Source organism: Euleptes europaea, chromosome 6 (genome assembly GCF_029931775.1).
Source record: "Euleptes europaea isolate rEulEur1 chromosome 6, rEulEur1.hap1, whole genome shotgun sequence".
In the NCBI taxonomy this organism is placed as follows: domain Eukaryota; kingdom Metazoa; phylum Chordata; class Lepidosauria; order Squamata; family Sphaerodactylidae; genus Euleptes; species Euleptes europaea.
Window position 1 is genome coordinate 84621766 of NC_079317.1, and position 18820 is coordinate 84640585.

The 18820-nt window shown below is 41.2% G+C and overlaps 1 protein-coding gene across 1 annotated transcript in view; it reads left to right on the forward strand.

Moving 5' to 3' along the window:
- The window catches only part of SCUBE2 (signal peptide, CUB domain and EGF like domain containing 2), a 64162-nt gene that overhangs the window by 29323 nt on the left and 16019 nt on the right, over nucleotides 1-18820 (forward strand). Inside the window, exons 9-16 of the mRNA XM_056851940.1 lie at nucleotides 1490-1606; nucleotides 2955-3077; nucleotides 3781-3891; nucleotides 5814-5900; nucleotides 8868-8972; nucleotides 12065-12220; nucleotides 12571-12774; nucleotides 17639-17809. Of these exons, the coding sequence (XP_056707918.1) occupies nucleotides 1490-1606; nucleotides 2955-3077; nucleotides 3781-3891; nucleotides 5814-5900; nucleotides 8868-8972; nucleotides 12065-12220; nucleotides 12571-12774; nucleotides 17639-17809 (1074 nt within the window). The remainder of the gene's footprint in view (nucleotides 1-1489; nucleotides 1607-2954; nucleotides 3078-3780; nucleotides 3892-5813; nucleotides 5901-8867; nucleotides 8973-12064; nucleotides 12221-12570; nucleotides 12775-17638; nucleotides 17810-18820) is intronic.

Genomic DNA, 18820 nt, shown 5'->3' on the forward strand with positions numbered 1-18820 from the left:
GTGCGCATATAGATTAAAAGCATAAAACTCCTAGTAAAGACAAAACCTAACACATTCAGTATATACAAACATGTACAACTGTGATGTACAATCTTTCATTGACCAATATGAGATCCAAAAAGGACCAGATGCATTTCAGCCTGGAAAGGCCTTCCTAGGTCAGTATAAAATTATAGCTTATCACACATCCCAATAATACAATCATATCATAATGGGCAGTAAGAAATACCTAAAAGCCCTTCTAGTACAGTGAAGCTCCCTTTAAATTTCTTTACTTCTTACATGTTAAAACCTGGCTTCACTGTCTCACCTTCTGTTGTATGCCAGGCTCTTAAGGATGTGGATACATCAAGCAGTGTATTAGGTCAAATGACCCCACTTCCCTGCTTGCTTTGCCCCCAAAGCGACCTTTTCCTCCAGGAGGCTTTATATGTGGGCAAAAATGTATTTAAACCACCATGAGAAAAGTTTCTTGGGAGGCAATTTAGATCTTTTATGCATGGCTGTTTCACTCACTGTCACCCCTCCTGCTACTTTGGGTCCTTCTTTGGATTATGCATGCCATTTCCGACTGTCAGAGGTTGCCTCGCTCTCCCCCTGCATTTCCCCTCATTTTCAAATTCAAGATAAAACAGGTCCCCCAGAACTCGGGGAAACGCAGTGGGAGAGTGAAACGACCTCTGATGGTCAGAAACAGCATGCATAATCCAAACAAAACCCCAGAGTCATTGGAGGGGTGGTGGCGAGTGAAGTAGCCATGCATAAAAGAACCTGGGGGAAAAAGAGAATATTAAGCATCCCCTCCCAGCTGGCTGATGCTCACTTGAAAATGGCTTGTCTGATTTATGTTGAGCAAATCAGAGTAATTTTACATATATCAGTGTTTGATGTCTGGTTTGCCCTTATTCTCAATAAATTCTACCCATTTTCCTTCCCCACTGAGCGATTGCATCTGTTCCCTTCCTGTCCTCTTCCCACTTGCGTTATGTGGCACAGTTTAGTAGGCTAGAGGGAGTAGCTTCTAGAGAAGCACAAGTTATATTTTTGGAAAATATCTGTTGGCTGTCAACTAATTATCTTTTACTTGCTAGTCGCTAAGAAGCATTCCATTTCTCCACAAGGAGTGGTATTTAAATCACTATATTGCTGCTTAAGCAGTAGTCATTGGGTCTGTGCCAAAGACAGAACTTCATCCTTTGGTCTGAGAATACTAGAAGATAAAAATGGAACATTGCTGTATATTGTTTCCTGTTGACTCAGTTTTACCTTCTTACAAAGAATGATTTGTTCTTTAGTGTAAAAAAAAAGAGCATAAGAACTTGCTTTGAGAACACCAGCATTGTCCTTTGGCAAGCAATGTTGCTTCATATGCTGGCTGCTTCTACTTCGACACTTTTTAAAAAGTCTGGCTTCTCCTCCAGTTCTCCTAATTCGTAAATGTCTCCTTAACAAAAGGCGCAATAATAATGTATCCCTTTAAACACTGCAGACATTGACGAATGTTCATTTGAAAGGACATGTGACCATATATGCATCAATCATCCAGGCACTTTTGAGTGTACTTGCAGCAAAGGATACATTCTCTATGGCCTCACACATTGTGGAGGTGAGTATATATAAAGTGACTGTATGACTTGCTTATTGGAGGATCACTTACTTGCTCTCTGAATTTCAAGAAGAAATGTGGGTTTTAAAACTCATTGGTGCAAGTTTCTGCCTTTCTCCTTGGCCAGTTTGGGGAAAGATGACAGAAATCTGAAGTAGGATTCTACTGTGTATAAGCTATACTTTTGCTTAAGCAACTTTCTGTTCTCGCTTTTATTAGAAAGCAACTGTGACTGTTAGAACAAACAGTTGCATTCCACACCTGGGTACTAAGAGCTGGATTTTGCAGAATGTCAGCCTGCAAAGCACCCATTGATTTTATCAGGTATTGTATACAGAGAATACTTCAAGGCCAGGCCCCTATACAGAAAGGCTTCAGCAAACTGATTATGTTTGCCCTGCAATAGGTTTTTCCAGCTGAAAAAAATAAAAATAGATCTGCTAAGAGGAGAGGGATCATTTGCACTCTGTAGTAGTTTTAAAAATGGGAACTGCTCCTATATGCTTTACATCTGACTGGAGTCCACAGTGTGGTGTTGAGCGTGGCTGTTAGGGTCTCAGAGCCTGTTCACAAAAAGATACAGTCCTGTGAGCTGGAGCTGTATGTTTGCTAGCCTGATAGCTTCCTTGAACACACGACGCTGACTTGTACTGAATCAGTACCTTGGTCCATCAAAGTCAGTATTGCCTACTCAGACCAGCAGTGGCTTTCCAGGGTCTCAGGCAGTGGCTCTCCAGGGTCTCAGGGACTTGCCTTGTCCTGTTAACTGGAGATGCTAGGGATTGAACCTGGGACCTTCTGCATGCCAAGCAGATGCTCTGCCACTGAGCCACAGCCCCTCCCCTCCTTGTTCATTACAGTGGAGGAAGCCAGGCAATGGGAGCTCCCATGTTCCCACATTAGTTTCTCCGTGCATTTTAAGATTGGGATGAATGTTCCTTTGTGAAAGCGTAAATGTTCAAGGTGAGCTTTCCCTTGATTTCATAGCATCCTGCCATTCGTTTTGAAAGAAAGGTAAAATTCTGAAGAATCTGATGCCATTATATAGGAATTGATAGCCTATGCTGCTTAGTCTGGCATAAAGCTTATTACTGAATAAACATGGCTAAGTTTCAGATCAGTGTGTGTGTCTAGGGTCAGGATGCCAAGCTCCAGTATTAAAGCATGCCTACATGGGCCCAAGTTCTGTTGAACTCTGTAGAACTTTCTCTAAATAAATACCAGTGCACTTTTCATAAAGCTTTCCTGTAGTAAAATTAAGTAACTTGTTATGCATATACATTTCTGTGCTAGAATGGTATCAAGTTTTTTCCCCCTGAAAAAGACTTCTCACATTTCTTTTCTTTAGATATTAATGAGTGCAGCATCAACAATGGAGGCTGCCAGCATACCTGCATAAACACTTTGGGGGATTATGAATGCCGCTGTAATGCAGGCAACAAGTTACATTGGAACAAAAAGGACTGTGTTGGTAAGATTCCGAACCAAAGACAGGTTTTGTGGATTTGGTTTGCTTGAAGACTGTGGCTTCCAGAGATAACATTGATCCATTGACTAAGTGTCATGGATCGCCATTCCTCTTATGGCTGGAGAAAGAAAATAGTTTTTAAGAAAGTCAAAAATTATTTCAGAGCGGTTGTGTTTCTTGTGGTGGATGGGTATGCCTCTTTTGTCCCCCTGTCACCTTGTGTTAACCAGGTTTCGAAATGGTAAGAAACCAGTTTACCAGAGGCAAGAGTGGGATGGGTATACACACAAAAAACATCAACCCCTTTTTCAAATGTCATTCAGTTCTCGGAAAGATTTTTCTATGTTTTCATTATACGTTACTGCTTTGATTCTAATTGGCCACACAGGATACTGTTCAAACCGGGGTTTTTTTCTTTTAAAAAAAACAACAACCCCAAGAACAAATTAAAAACAGGAGATACTTTCGGGGTCTTCCATGCTTTCTTTCCTGTGCTTTTAGTCTAAGCTGGTCATTCTGTTTTCTTTATTTTGTGATTGCCTGGGTTTTATATAAAAAGGGAGTGGTACGCAGTGTGTTGTTTGTCTCAATTACTACTAGTGTTGATTTCAGATAGATGTTGATTATGCAAAGTGTGTAGCTCCATGTTTGCATTTCAGAACCATACCTGCCATTCTCCTGTGAGTATCTGTGTTTTGCCCTGTAGAAAGGTTCTTGCCTGACGTCATTTCACGCCAAATATCTCTGCGTTGCGTTAAGACCGGTGGAAGCGATAGGTGCTTTTTAATCTGCCCTTCAGACATCCACTTTATGTCAGGTAAGTCCTGCAGAACAGTAAACTTGTAAGGCTGACTACAAAAACAGCAACTCCAGTCAAAGCCTGGAAATATCAATCATTAAATGAGTATTTATATTCATTCAGATGTGTTCCTCTCCCACTCCAAGAATGTATAACTGTTTTTGTAGAGTTGCCTTGAATGTAGCCCTGCCATGTACAGCCAGAAGAATTTGAAAGCATATTAGGTTTATAAAATATTTATTAAGATGAAATGACAGGATGGATGACTGTCACAAGTGGTGTTTACTTGGCACAGGGATCAGCTGATTACCACATGCAGCTTTTTTGCAGTGCTGAGCCGTGGCACTAACAGCAAAGATTCCTTCTTTTTCTGTTGGTTGTTGTGTGTATCAGCAAAGTGCCAGCCACAAGCTGTTCAGGATTGTGTATGTACTAGTAAATCTTGGGCTGTCTCCACCTGGTTTACCAAAGAGTGGTCTGATATGGATCAGGGCTGTGGCACTGGAAAGCTTTTCTTTTTTTAAGAGAGCAAGTTTTCTCCTTGTGTCATCTCGCTGACAAAACTGGGTTTCTTTCACTCATCCTTTTCCCCTCTGGGACAAAGAGGCAGTCAGCAATATGGCAAGGGCCTATGGTTGAGGACAGCAATGGTTTCCATCTTAGCTGGCCTCCCTCCCCCACCCTTCCCTCTTCCCCTTCCTTTTCTCTCCTTTGCTATTTTGCTTCTTAGTTATATTATTAATTATATTTACCCTAATCTTGATCAGTTTTTGCTGGGGCTGTTCTATCCCTGCTTGGCTGGCACCCACCACTGGAATGAATAAGGGCACCATTAGAAATTTTAAGATGTGGAATTTGATTCAGAAAGGTATGTTTTTAATGTCTGTAACATGTTGTGAGCCGCCTCGGGCCTGACGTTGCCGGGGAGGGATGGGATATAAATCAAATAAATAAATAAGCAAATTCCCCTCTTAGCACTGTGGCCCTGATCCATATTCCCTAGCTGCGTTTTGCATCTAAATTACACATTGGGGGATCCAGTTATCTGCCCCAATGTCCTGTGTTCCCCACTCTGAGTTTGTCAACCACGTCGCAGACAAAACTGGTTTTATTCACCTTCATGTAGGATGGCTTGTTTAAACATAAAGTCAATTTGAGGTATTGTCTATGCGTTCTTGTTATGGATCAGTTGCTCTTTTCCTAGTGGAATGATACTCATTCTGTACAGGAATGAAGCTGGGTTCATTTACTAACCGGGGTAATCTTTGCACGGTCCTTACTCAAATCAGTCCTTACTCAAAACATAACACCTAGAATATATTGGTGTCTAATTTCCAGTTTCCTTTTTGGCGAAGATTGCTGAATGCATAGTTTGCTCTAGAGCTTCAGGTTGTGTGTGAGAGTGTTTCTACTCATGCTTCTGGCAGGTGAATTCTAGAAAAAAGTGACACATGGTGGCTTTCCCCCCGCCAAGACTTTTGCCAGATTTCAGCATAACATGTCTAGGAGGCCACTGAGCCGTATACAGAAGATGAGGTTTTATCCGTCTGTTGATGATGTAGCTGTACAGTTTTTAAAACAATGATTATTATGGTGAAAATACATCAATTTCAGGAACCTTTATCCATTTTCCTGCAAAAGCCAATTACAATTTAGGAGAAGCATTTTAAGCCATGGAAAAGGCATGGGAGGAAAGGGGTCAACACTTTCTTCTCTATCAACCCTTGCCTTATCTTAAAGGTTGCAAAGTAGTATATAAAAACTGTGAAAGCCTTGACATGGGGTCTTTCGTCCTCAAGTCTTGTTGTCACCTGTCAGTCATATCTTTGTTACCCTCAAGAGGCTATTCAGAAATGTGAATGAGTTTTCAAGAGTATATTTCACCAGTGCTCTAGCGTATATTTCTGTTTTATTGTATAGCTTTATGATCTGTCTCTTAGGCCTGGAAGATTCCTACACTATAAAATGTGGCAGCCCTTCTCAGTTTAAGAAAAAAACCCATAATGCAAATGAGTCAGCAGCCTTAGGTAATTATCCAATGAACATGTTATGAAATTGAGTTTGGTTTGTTGTTGATGCTTTTAAATGGGTCCGTCACCCAACTGAAGATTTTTTTGTTGGTGGTGACTGAGATTTAACTGATAAAATTGCATATGAATAAAATGGTCCTGAGTGGAGGAGAAAGGAGAAAGCATTCTCTCTTCGCTTCTAGATAATGCTTGCAAGTGTCACAGCTTGCACTATCTTAGAAGAGGAATTCCTTCTTATATGAGAGAAAAGGAGGAATGCCTCTTCTGGGAGAATTTTAGAAGTATGTTTATTGTTACTTTAAAAAAAACCCTGCTTCCCAGTTAATTGGATATGTGTGTGTCCGTCCGAAAGTCTTTATTACGGTGACTAAAAATGGCAGGCCCAGTGTTTTTGTTTTCAGAAACCTTGTCTGTAAGGAGCTTATTCGCCTTGCATAGAATCCTGGAGAGGGGTCCTGGTTCCCTGGCAGATCATGTGCTTTTTGTTGGACACCTTGCTCAGTCCCTAGCATCTCCTGTTAAATATCTCAGGCATTCAAGCATCCTTTTTTAGACAAATTATGGGCTTCCCAAACTGTGTTTCTTATTATGCATTGTGTTCTGAATTAGGATTAAATTTAATTGAAACTAAGGCATGGATGTTAATTATTTGTTATTGGCTTAAACTGTATTTTAATACTGATGATGGTTCGCTTCTGTTTTTTTTTATTAAAGGAAATTTATAAAACCTCTTGGGATCATAAAATTCGATCTAAAATAGATCCATTGGCATTTCCCTGGAGGAGTTAACTTTCTCCTCGGAAGTTTATATTTTTTTAAGACGATTAAACAGAGGCTTTTAGATATTGAACTTCAAAAAATACAGCCGTCATCAGCTATACTAAAACTTAAGAATGTTGTGGGATGTATTCCCCATTATCTATACAATCTTGATAGTCCTAGCCATCGCAGAGTTTTTTCTCTTGCGCGAGTAAATGCCTTCCCATTGAAGTTGTTATATGGAAGGTTTCAAAATATTCCTAAACGTGAACAGAAATGTGAATGTGGCTCCAACTCTTTGGACTCAATCGAGCACATATTGCTAGATTGCTCATTATACGCATCCGCTAGGAAGAAATGGTTAAATACTTGGATACATTCTAAATATTATCTTCCTAATAAAATAAAATGTCAAATTTTATTGAACGATACAACAGTAGAGATCACTGTGGCGGTGGCCAATTTCTTAGTCGATGTGTTAACAATGAAAAATTTGGGAAACTCTGTGTTATGATTTTATGTTTGTTTTAGCTTTTTTAGCTGATAGTTGTATTTATACTGTTTTTTCCTCTTTGTAATATTGGATATGCCATTAAAGGTTTATTGATTGAAATATCTCAGGCCATCACACTGGGGAAAACCTCTGATGGCAAATTGGAGCCAGGGCATGCAATGCCAGTCTAGACCCCTAATTGTTCCGTTTCAGGTATCTCCTTATATATTAGAGGTTACAAGGGGGAACCTACAAGGACTTGCAAGAGGCACCTTATTTCCCCTCTCCCCACTATTTCCTCTTTCCCTTTCTCGAAACCCCCCGTAGCCTCTCCCCTTTTCCTGCTTCCTTCTCTCCCAACAAACAGCCAACCTCCATTTATCTGCTTCTTTGTCTTGAGCTTCCCCCCCCCACAAACACACACACCAGCAGCCTCTATCTAGGAAACATGTGGCCCAGTTTTGTGGTGCCAGCTACTGGGCCAGACCCACTTGCATGATAGGGAACCCTCAAGGATTTGTGGGGTGGCACCTTTGTGGGGTCTTCCCTCTGTCCCCCTCCCCATACTATTTCCTCTTTCCCTCCTCCTGGCAACCCCATATCTTCTCCCTTTTCCCTGCCTCATTCTCTCCTTCATCAACCTACCTTTTACCTGCCTATCGTATTCAGCTATATTTATTATTTATTTACTTCATTTATAACCTGCCTTTCTCCACAGTGGGGGCCAAAGCAGCTTACATTATTCTCCTCTCCTTTTTTATCAGCACAACAACCCTGTGAGGTTGGTTAGACTGAAAGTATGTGACTGGCCCCAAATCACCCTGTGAGCTTTCACATCAAGATGGAGATTTGAATCTGGGTCTCCCAGACCCTACTCTGAAGCTCTAACTGCTACACCACAAGCAGCCAGGCCTAGTTGAGCCATGCAAGTCAGGTGATATCAAGGCATCTAGAGGTTGCTTCCAGGCCTAGGATTGCCAGCCTCCAGGTGGGAACTGGAGGTCTCCTGGAATTACAACTGAACCCAGATGACAGAGAACTGTCCCCCTGTAGAAAATGGCAGCTTTGGAGGGTAGATTTTATGGCATTATATTTGGCTGAGGCTTCTCCTCTCCCCAAACCCTGTCTCCCCCACACTCTACCCCAAAATCTCCAGGAATTTCCCAGTCTGGCACTGGCAAACCTAGCCCCAAGCTTGCCCCCTCTGAGTCTTCCCTCAGCCCTGGAAAGGGCTTTGCCCCCTCCCGACCTTTTATTCACAGAAACTCCAGTGCTCTGGTTGCCTAGCAACAGCCACTTAGGGAATCTGTTTTTTAAAGCTACCAGCAATTGTTTAAAATCATTTTGGAGGTTTTAAAACCCCCAATGTATTTTTTTTTTTTAGATTTCAATTTTTTTCTGCAAACTAAGGAAAGATCCGTCTTGCCTGTTCACTGCTCCAGTCACCAAATATAAGTATCCAAAAATTTGGCCGACTTGGCTATTAGAATATAATATATTTGCACGTAAATGTATGAGAGTATCTGCTGTACGGTTCAGCCATCCCTCAGTTGTTTCACAAGGAACTTATATGATATCAGCAAACGATATGAGCCAGTGTAGATTCTGTGCTGCTGTACATGCTCTTGCTCTAGTGTTAATGATGCACAATTGAATGAAAGTTACAGTCTTTTTACATTTGAAAATAACAATTTCACTGTTTCTTTTTGAAGATCTTTCCACCATCAGGACAAGTTTAACCTTTAAACTTAATGAAGGAAAATGTAACTTGAGAAAGAGTAAGATGTTTCAAGATGCTGTGCATCATGTAATACAAGGTATGAATTACTGTGTACGATTTAAAACACTGTAGATCATAAAGCCTGTCCCAAAGGCTTTTATGGTGTGGTCTGCAGCTTATTATGGAAGGTCCTTGGTGTCATCTGGTCATGATCCACAGAGATCCAAAGAGCTTGAATAGCTCTTTCCATGCAACCCTTCTACCTTACTGTGCTGCTGTAGCAGTAGGCTCAGCTCCTTCCTGTGGTGCTGCTATAGATTGTTTCCCCCAATTACCCCCTGTCATAACGAGCCAGTAGCCTTCCTGGAAGAGGTGATTCAAAAGTCAGGGAGACAGTGAGGAAAGCAATAGCAGTCGCATCTCAACTGCAAAGAATCAAAAGGGATCTAGGGTTATTGGACTACTTGGAAGTCTTTTTTATTTATGTAATTCATTTAAACCCCACCTTTCTCCCCAATGGGGACTCCAAACACCTTACATTATTCTCCTCTCCTCTGTTTTATTCTTACAACAATCCTGTGAGGTAGGTTAGGCTGAGAGAATGTGACTGTCCTCAGGTCACCCAGCAAGCTTCCATGGCACGAGCGGGGATTCAAACCTGCGTCTCCCAGATACTAGTCCAACACTTTTAACCGCTACACCACACTGGCTTTCTAATCTAATCAAAGCAATCTAAGAGCACTTCACTTATGACGATTGGGTAGAGGCAGCAGTCTGTACGGATTGAAATCAAAATCCAGCTATGACATCAGAGCACAGTCTAGAAGAAGTAGGTGCAAGACCGGACTGGTAGCAGTTAAATAAATGGATCTTCATGTCTCTGGGCTGACATGTTATGTTTTCCACGTGGTTGTCACAGGGACTTGTAGCTGTACACCAGCTGCAGTTTCCCCATGGCTCCTGCGCCCCCATTTTCCCAACCCGAAACAACAGTGTGTGTGTGTGTGGGGGGGTGTTATTTGACCTGCGCAGAGGTTTGTCCTTCACCCGAAGCATACGTTATACGTTTAGATCTGGGGTCCCCTCTCTGCATACTGTGTCAGACATGAGTCGCAGGTTATCCTCATTTCCTGTACATATGTCCTGATTCAGATCATGACTGTGGTGCATGTGGAGAAGGGATTTCAGCCTTCTTTCCTCTTCCTGTTTCCCTGACTTGAAATAGTCTGATTAGGAAAATGGTGTTTTGGTGGGAGGTTGAAGTCCGTTCTCTACATTTGCCAGAGTCACAATCTGAACTGAGCACCACACATTGAAGAAGAAGAAGGAGTTGGTTTTTATATGCCGACTTTTTTTACCACTTAAGGCAGAATCAAATCGACTTACAATCACCTTCCCTTCCCCTCCCCACAACAGACACCCTGTGAGGTAGGTGGAGCCGAGAGCTCTATCAGAGCTGTGACTAGCCCAAGGTCACCCAGCTGGCTTCATGTGTAGGAGTGGGGAAACAAATCCAGTTCACCAGGTTAGTGTCCGCCGCTCATGTGGAGGAATGGGGAAGCAAACCCGGTTCTCCAAATCAGAGTCCACCGCTCCAAACCACTGCTCTTAACCACTACACCACACTGGAACTGAGGAGAACCCCCAACTCACGCATGAATGTTACACAGTGTGGGAACCCTAAATCTAACTGTGTACTCCATAATATGTAAAGAGATCCTTACTGTTTTGCTCTTGCATTCCTTTCCCTCTGTCCCTAGCATGTAGAACGCAATTGACAGCTTTCCGGCGTGGAAAACCTTGAGCCAAGCTCCACCATGATGCCTAAATGTGGGTTCCTGGGATAAGTGCTTATTTCCTCAAGGGATTACAGACCTTGGCTAAATCCCAGTTTAGAATCCCGTGTTGTGGTCAGGAATTGAAATTTAGTAAAGTGAGGTGCTTCAGTTTGCTTGCATGTGGCCTGATAAACTTGGGCATTTTTTTTTATTTGCTCCTTCTGCAGCTGGGGCTCCAATACTATTGCTGTTCTCATTGCACCTCCCTGACTACTGAGATGGAGCAGGCTGTGCATCAACACAGTAGGAAGGAGGCTTGGACCCTTCATTATAGCCTTATACAGTTTGGTGGAAGGGTTGCGTGGAAACAGAGTTATTCAGCTTGATGCCAGAAGAGTGGCATGAGGGGAGCAGTTTTCTTCTGGTCTCAAACAAACTTGTGTGTGTTGTAATGTCTGGATGAAACCTCAGGCTCTCAGTGGCTGGTAGGTGGGAAGTGCTTGTATGACTACTGGCTCTGCAGAGGCAGAAAGTGCTTTTATCCTGAAGGAAGAGCATAGGCAGACTTACCGCACAGAGAAAGCTGGGGCATTCTGACTATAAGTCAAATAGAGGTAAACTCCATGCAACTTGATCTAGCAAAAGATTGCCCCATACTTTCAGAACCACAGATCTAGTAAAAGATTGCCCCACACTTTCAGAACCATTATCCATCAGGAGTTAGAAAAGATGGCTGATTATGCAAAAAATAAATAAGCAGTGCAGATTAAGGAGCCCTTAAGAAGCCCAGCATGACGCGCACAATCTATTTAATATATCCAGGTTTTGTGTTAAATCTATCTTTCCTTGCCAGCCTCTTCATGCAGCGCTACAGCTCAGACCATGCTTGTAAATACTTCCAGATTTGTTTGCCAGTGAGTGACATGATAAACGTATGGGAAACTGTCATCTGAGTGTGTGGCAATGCAAATTTACAACTTCTTGGTCACAAGTCTGTCTGGATACACTCAACTCACACGCTCAATGTAAATTAAATGCATGAAAGAAATTAAGCGTTTAAGCCATGGAGAGCTATGGTTGGTAATCTGTTCCCTTTATTATGGAAAGTTTCCTTTATCATGGAATGTACAGAGAAATGAATTTTAGCCATGTTATGATCTCACCACTAATTTTGGCCTGATACATGTTTGCCTGAGACTCTTCCAAGGAGCAGTTGTGTAGCAATTACAATTGAAACTAGGTTCATAATATCAGACTGTGCTATCTACTGTCCTTACTTGTGGTTTGTTAGCATCTGGAATTACTCATATAGCCCGTTAACCATTTCCCTGGCAACATTGACTAAGCTTTACCAAACACCCAAATAGCATAGATGGCCAAGCTGTTGCTTCCTTTAATTTTGTTCACACAGAGAAACATAATTCAGTAATGGAGACCTTCTACTATGTAAAGCTAACATGCATTTCTGGCAAGAGAGTTCTTGGAGACCTCGGCAGATTGAAGGCAGCTAGAGAAATGTTTATATCTGCGGACTTTGAACTTGAAGCAAACCAAAAGGAGGTGACAGGTTGGTTGTAAAAGAACATACAATACAACTGAACGATTTTGTATTGAAGAAATCTTTGTTACAGTTTGAGCCATGATTTCTCTATCTTTCACTTTCATCTTTTATGCAAAAAAAAAAGTATCTCCTGTTTTGAACCTTTAATATTCCTTTCTCTGAAGAACGGAAAGCTACTTTGATGCAAAGTTTATTGTTTTATGTGACTGTTTATGTGGGCTGTCCTGAGAACTTTAACACAGAATACTATTATTGGTATATTTAATACTGTCTGTTATTGCATGAACTACTCTTTTGAACCCTATACAGCATTCAGTGCTTGCTTCTCCTGATTATCACCATCTTTACCTTTCTAGAGACATGTAATTTGAATTGTGTACGTAAAAGGACTGAGAAGAGGCTGCGTAAAGCAATTAGAACGTTGCGAAAAGTGATCAACAAAGAGCAATTTCATATTCGCCTGGCTGGTATGGACCATGATGTGGCCAGAAAATCTCCCAGAGTACTGGATGCTCAAGAACTGTGTAGCCTAGGTCAAAGGCATGTGGATAACAGATGTGGTAAGCACAGCATAGATTTGATGCACATGTCACCTGTATCTGACCTGTCAGTCTGTTACATACGTCTGACTTGCGTCAAATTAATCGGAAACATCCGACTACTTGTGTGACCATAGCAGCATCACATTGGGTGGAAGAGTTCTCCCCACTTCATTGCACCACATAATCATATAAGGGTAATCTTGCAACTCTAGTCTTGAAACACCTTTCATCAGGCTTAATCTGATGTGTCCTCAGTATTGTCCTCCTTGGAGACTGCAGCAGGCTGAAGGCAGATAAAGAAATTCTTGTATCTGTGGATTTGCATTGTTTCTGAAACCGAGGCTATGGTTCTTAAACCTTTTCCTTATTTTTTTATGGTAGCCCTGCTGCTTCAAAATAACCCAGTACTTGCAGTGGGTTCTAGCCCAAAAGTTTCAGTAATTGGCGATCAACATTGATTCACATTTTGCATAGCTGACATATACTCTGTCTCCTGATGAATACCATAAAACGATAAGTAAAAAAATGTGCATGTGATCACTCCTGGGTGAACACACATTCTTCCTGGCGTCCAACCATTGTATATTGGTAAGCATGTCTCCATTTCACACTTTATAGATTCTCAAAGCAGCAAGCATATCCACTGCATAGAGGGTCAGTTGGTCCTCCAATACAATTGCACTATTAGTACGTGAAGCAAACATAAATGCATTAGCTTTCAGTGCGGACTTGACCCTTAGGTTCTGAAATGAAAGGAGGAGATTTTTAAAAATGAAACTTACATACAGCTCTTTGCTTGAACTTCAGGAATAAAGTTCCTACTGGTCATGCAGCTATTCTCTGCATATTCCAAGGGTGTTTTTTTCCCCTTTTGCTAAGAAAAGGTTTTGAAAGACACACCAGGATGGAATTGTTTTTCCTAACCACAGATAGCTATCTATTCTGCCAACCCACAGTTTCAGGAATAATGGACTTAAGACCTAATGCCCATATATTCTCCATATGGCTACAGTCTGTGAACCTGTTAAAAACTAAACAAAAAGACCTTAAAAACAATACGGAGAACTGCTTAGAAATAAGTTTCCGTCATTTTATGGCTCTTTTAATGAAGTCAGGGCATGGTTTTTAAGGGAATGGTTAGTTGTGGATCACGACCTCTTTTATGAGGTTCACCTTCTTAGACACTGAGACACTATAGTGTTTGTCCATGGCATCAAAAACTCAAAGGCTTAAAGTACTGAATAGAAGGAAAGAGCTTTTAACTGTCTTTATAACTACTAATCCTGGCTCCCTCTGAGTGCCCCCCTCTCTCTTTCTTTTGCATCAGAATAGCTTTTGCTTCCCCCCCAAACAGCTGCTGTGAGAGTTTAGAATAGGATTTTATTGGTCATTGAAGATAAACAAAGACTGTGGTTACAGAAATGGAATCTGCAGAAGGCAATTGGTTCCTTAGCTCATTTAAAAGGAAAACAAGCAGGTTGCAGAGAAAGAAAGAACAAGTGAAGAAAGCTTGCTGAGTCCTGGGGTGTTGTAGTGTCATTATTTTCAAGTCCTTGGTCTGCGTTTGAAAACAGGCACATCTTGTGTACTGTGGCATTTTGTGTCATGTGACTAATGCACTTTTTAGCTTCACTTGAGTCAATATTTGTACAGAGAAAGTTGAGCCCCTGACATTTTTATTTATGATTTCTGCTTAAAGAAAAATCATGAGTTGCTTATTTGTATGAAATAGTATGCTCCAACATGGTTGCACAACTGTTGATCTTTGGAGCACTGAGCACATCATAAGAGAACAACTTGCTACAAGCAAACATTGATCTTAAATATTTCTCTAAAGTAGACTTGAGTCATTTGTAGCATGTCACATCTAATGAGCTGTGAATAAGGGACTCATTTAAAAAGATGAAAGTGTGCAGGAGAATGTGTTAGATTCTTGAAAAGATCTGTTGGGAATATCTGACAGGGAATCAATCATCTGGAAGGATACTGCTCTTTAAAACATTAGGAATGCATAGCCTTTATTTGGGGGTGGGAAGCATAAGATTTCAGTACCCGTTTGCTCTTTTCCAATTCAGTCATCTATGAACCAAGGTTTGTTTTAAGAAAATGTTTGATTTTTTACTGTCTTGGAGCAAACTCTTAATTTTTCAAAAGAATAGGCAGTTGTTGCTACTACATGGTCTCTGTGCACCACACTGACGGACTTTGCAATTGCACGAAGTTGTGATTTGGATATGTCTGGAGAGGGCTTTTAGGTGTGAATGCTCCCGGTCAGAAATTCAGCCACAGACTGCGGATGCCTAAAAAAGGGAGGAGTCACACCTTTCTGCTCATAGGCCACTTCCAGGGACAGTCCGGGCTCACTCCACCAGAACAGTGGCTTCATCTTCTACCTTCAGCAGAGAGATTCCTCTTCCTGAGCCCTGCTGAGGTGCCATCAGCATCTAGCCTTCTACCTTTATAGAGGCACAGTACCCTAAATGTCAAGGCCAGAGCAGATGCATTGTCTGGCTGATCTTCTTTCCTTGAAGTACCTGTGCCTGCTTCCAGGTAGGTCAGCTTGCTGGTGTATACCCATCAGTGTGATGCACAAAAACCAAAAAGGGATAAAGGCAGGCTTGCTTACCTTAACTGTTAAGTAGTCATTTGTGAATTTTGATGTTAAGTAGTCATTTGTGAATTTCCATGTCTTTAACCTGCTGTGGCGTAGTCCTAGATTTTGGAAGGCTCAACTTCTCCCCTTTTAGGCATGCATAGTCCGAAGCTACATTTCTGCGGGAAGGAGATTTGCATGGTTCTCTAAAAGCTAGGTCTAGAAGTTTCCAAATCTTAGCAGTCACAAAACCATTCAGTTTGAATGCACAGGTAAACCTTTGAATAACAGCACTTATTGGTAAGCAGCCTGTTTTTATGGACTCACTAGTAAAAACAGGGTGCAATCCAGCTAAAGAACTTTAGCCTCATTGATTTTGAAGGGAGAGATTTGCACCCCAGTTCGATCCATTTTTTGTTGTTGTTTAATAAAGATGCTCAAGCACTCTCCAGTTCAGCTCACATGGCGCTTACTCACTGGGAGAAGAGAGTTGAATGGCAAATTATTTGGGTGTATCTGAACAAATTTATATGCTTTCATTCCATATAATTACATTGTTTTCTCCTGTATGTTGAAAAGCATAGTATCAGTCTCTCATCAAACTGCTCACTGTGGTTACAATTGCTGCTATTATGCTGTTTCTATCATTAGGCAATATACCTGATGGCATGGTGTTATAGCATTAATTGGCTCAAATGGGGGGGGGGGGAATTATGGAATTATATTTCTGCCAACATCAGTAAGCAGAGGAAGAATTATTATTATTGGGTAATTTATTACAATACATTTTTACAACTACAGTCCCTCTCTCATCTATCATTGCCTCTCATTTTAAAAAGCACTTAGTTAAAAGGAAAATGTTAAAAGGAAAATGTTCCCTTTTGTTTACTGATGCCAGTGGAAATAATATAGCTCTGTAATTTTCCCCTGTTTGAACCTATTAGTGCTATTACACCGGGAATATTGCCTAAATGATGTAACTGTGGCAACTTCAAAAATAAAAACACTTGAACTGCAAAAACCAAAGCGCCAATGACCTAGCCCTGTAGAACACACAGCCACTGTGCAGAATGAAAGCTATTCAACACCAACTTCAGCAAAGATCAGGCAGTCAAGTCAGAACATTGCCTCGTGTCTGTTTCAAGTCGAGCAATGTATGTTTGTGCGACAATCGTTCACATAAAAATTCACAGCATCCCTATATTTAACGCAGAAATATGCCCCACTAAGTTCAGTGGAGCGTACTGTTAGGTGACTATGCATAGAATTGTAAAGTTAGTTCTTCCAATGAAATCAGAGAAATTTGAAATGCTTTGTATAGATACTGTCCAACGAATGTAATGAATGTGCTGACATGGCTATTTTATTGGAACAATTTCTCTCTCCATTTCCCTAGCAGAGGTTCTATAACATTGTCTTGAGCTGTCCCCCTTCTTTAGTACGTTTCACTGTGGTGTATCTGGGTTTGTGAATTCTGAGTGTAATCAGTTACCATCCTCTTCTTTCACTGAATTACTGAACATTGGAATTGAACATAGAAAACTATTGTAGTGAATCAAACTGTTGGTCCTCCAAGCCCCATCCTCTGAATCCACACTATCTCTGTGCTGTCTCCTACTCACCTCTTTATTATTAATATGCCAACTTTCTCCAAGGATTCAAGGTGGCTAACATAATTCCCTACTTTCCTGCCCTGCTACCAGAGAGCCTTTAACTGGTAGTGTCAGGGATCAGGACCTTATAGCTATGAAGCATGCATTATCGCTAAGCTTTGTCACACTACATGCTGAGATTGGAAAGAAAGATCATCTAGTCCAAACCCTCTATAATTCAGGATTATAACCCCCCCAAATATCAATTAAAAATAATAATAAAACTCAGACCACGGTGCTCCAGAATCAGAGAGCAGGTGAACAGCCCCAAGTGTCTTTCACTGAGGCTGAATTTCTCCGGTGGCAATAACTATCTGCAGAAAAAGCAGAAGGGGCCCTGTCCCAGGGTTACTAACCTATCTTTCCTGATGGAACCTGACACAAACCATGAGCCAAAATTTACCTTGGGGCTCAATTCTATGGATTTTGGTATCCTCAAATTGTGGAACACTCATTTGGTAAAGGCGCAGAGCTGTGCTCCACAACGCATGCATGTTCAGGCATAAAAGTGGTACTTTTATGACTTAATAATCTCTTATTGTAGTGCAAGCAAGCTCACATACTACAAGTCTTCAAGCTGCATGATTTTCATACCCATTGGTTTAGTGTGACTGACTGCTCTATCTTCTGTCGTTAGCTAGCTGCAGTGTTGGAACATATTATGATGGGGATCAAGAAGGTTGCATTTTATGTCCTAATGGAACTTACCAAGACCATGAAGGTCAAATAACTTGTGAACCTTGCCCAATTCCTCAGAACCCAGGGAGCCAAAAACCAGCTGGAGCTCGCACTATATATGAATGTGGAGGTAAGGATTTTACCACCCTCCAGAGCCACAGAAATGGTGTTGCCTCTCCTTCCTTCATACACTTTGAAAGGATCCATGGGCCCAGCCTTTGGAAGCTTCGTCCTTGCTTGAGAACAGTTGTATAATTTTTTTTAAAAAATGGAACGGTGGTTTTTAGCCACTTCCTTACATATTGCTCAGCCATGCTTACATCAAATCTAAGTTGTGTCTACACTACATGTGTAAGCAGGTTAGGAGCAGATGGTAATGTACATATCTCTTCAGTACAGGCGTTCATCTTCCCTTTGTTGCCTGCAATGAAACATGAGAATCAGTGCCGTTTCAGACTATCAACTGGATAAGGAGGCAAAGTTCTCAGCTTCTAATAAAATCATGATTTTTTTGTCATATGGCTTTCTTCGTTTTGTTTTTATTTTTGCTTCACTGGTAGGTCTGCAGACTGAAGATAAAACAGAACTTAAAAAACAACCACAAAGAAGCTTGCATGGCCATAACACGTCTTTCTCCAGCTGTCTGAGACAGCTGACATTGTGCTAAGTGGGCATGAATTTTCATGACAGTACAGACACATTTGTATTATTCACTCATGAGAGGGATTGTATCATATACAGTTAGGCCAGTGTGAGTTACTCCTTTCAAGACATATGGAATGCCAGCTTCAAAAATAAGATACTCTTGGAAAGGGACAGAGGGCTTTTTCATAACCTTTCAGAATTATGGGAAAGGAGAAGGCTGGTAACATTCAGCTGTGTGGTTACACTGGTTCCCAATGTAGTATCACACCGTGAACCTTCAATCAGCCACTGTGTTATTTCTGATCATATAGCATGCAATGGCTGCTATAGAAATGATTGTAAAGCTTCTAATTCAGATATAACACGTGGCTCAGTGACTTGGGTCTGTACCGTACTACCAGAGTTCAGATGGAGACTGTATGGTTGAAAGAAAGAACTTAAGTATACGCTGTTGGTGAAGTTCTTTTTGACATCCAGGATACAATGTAAAAAATTT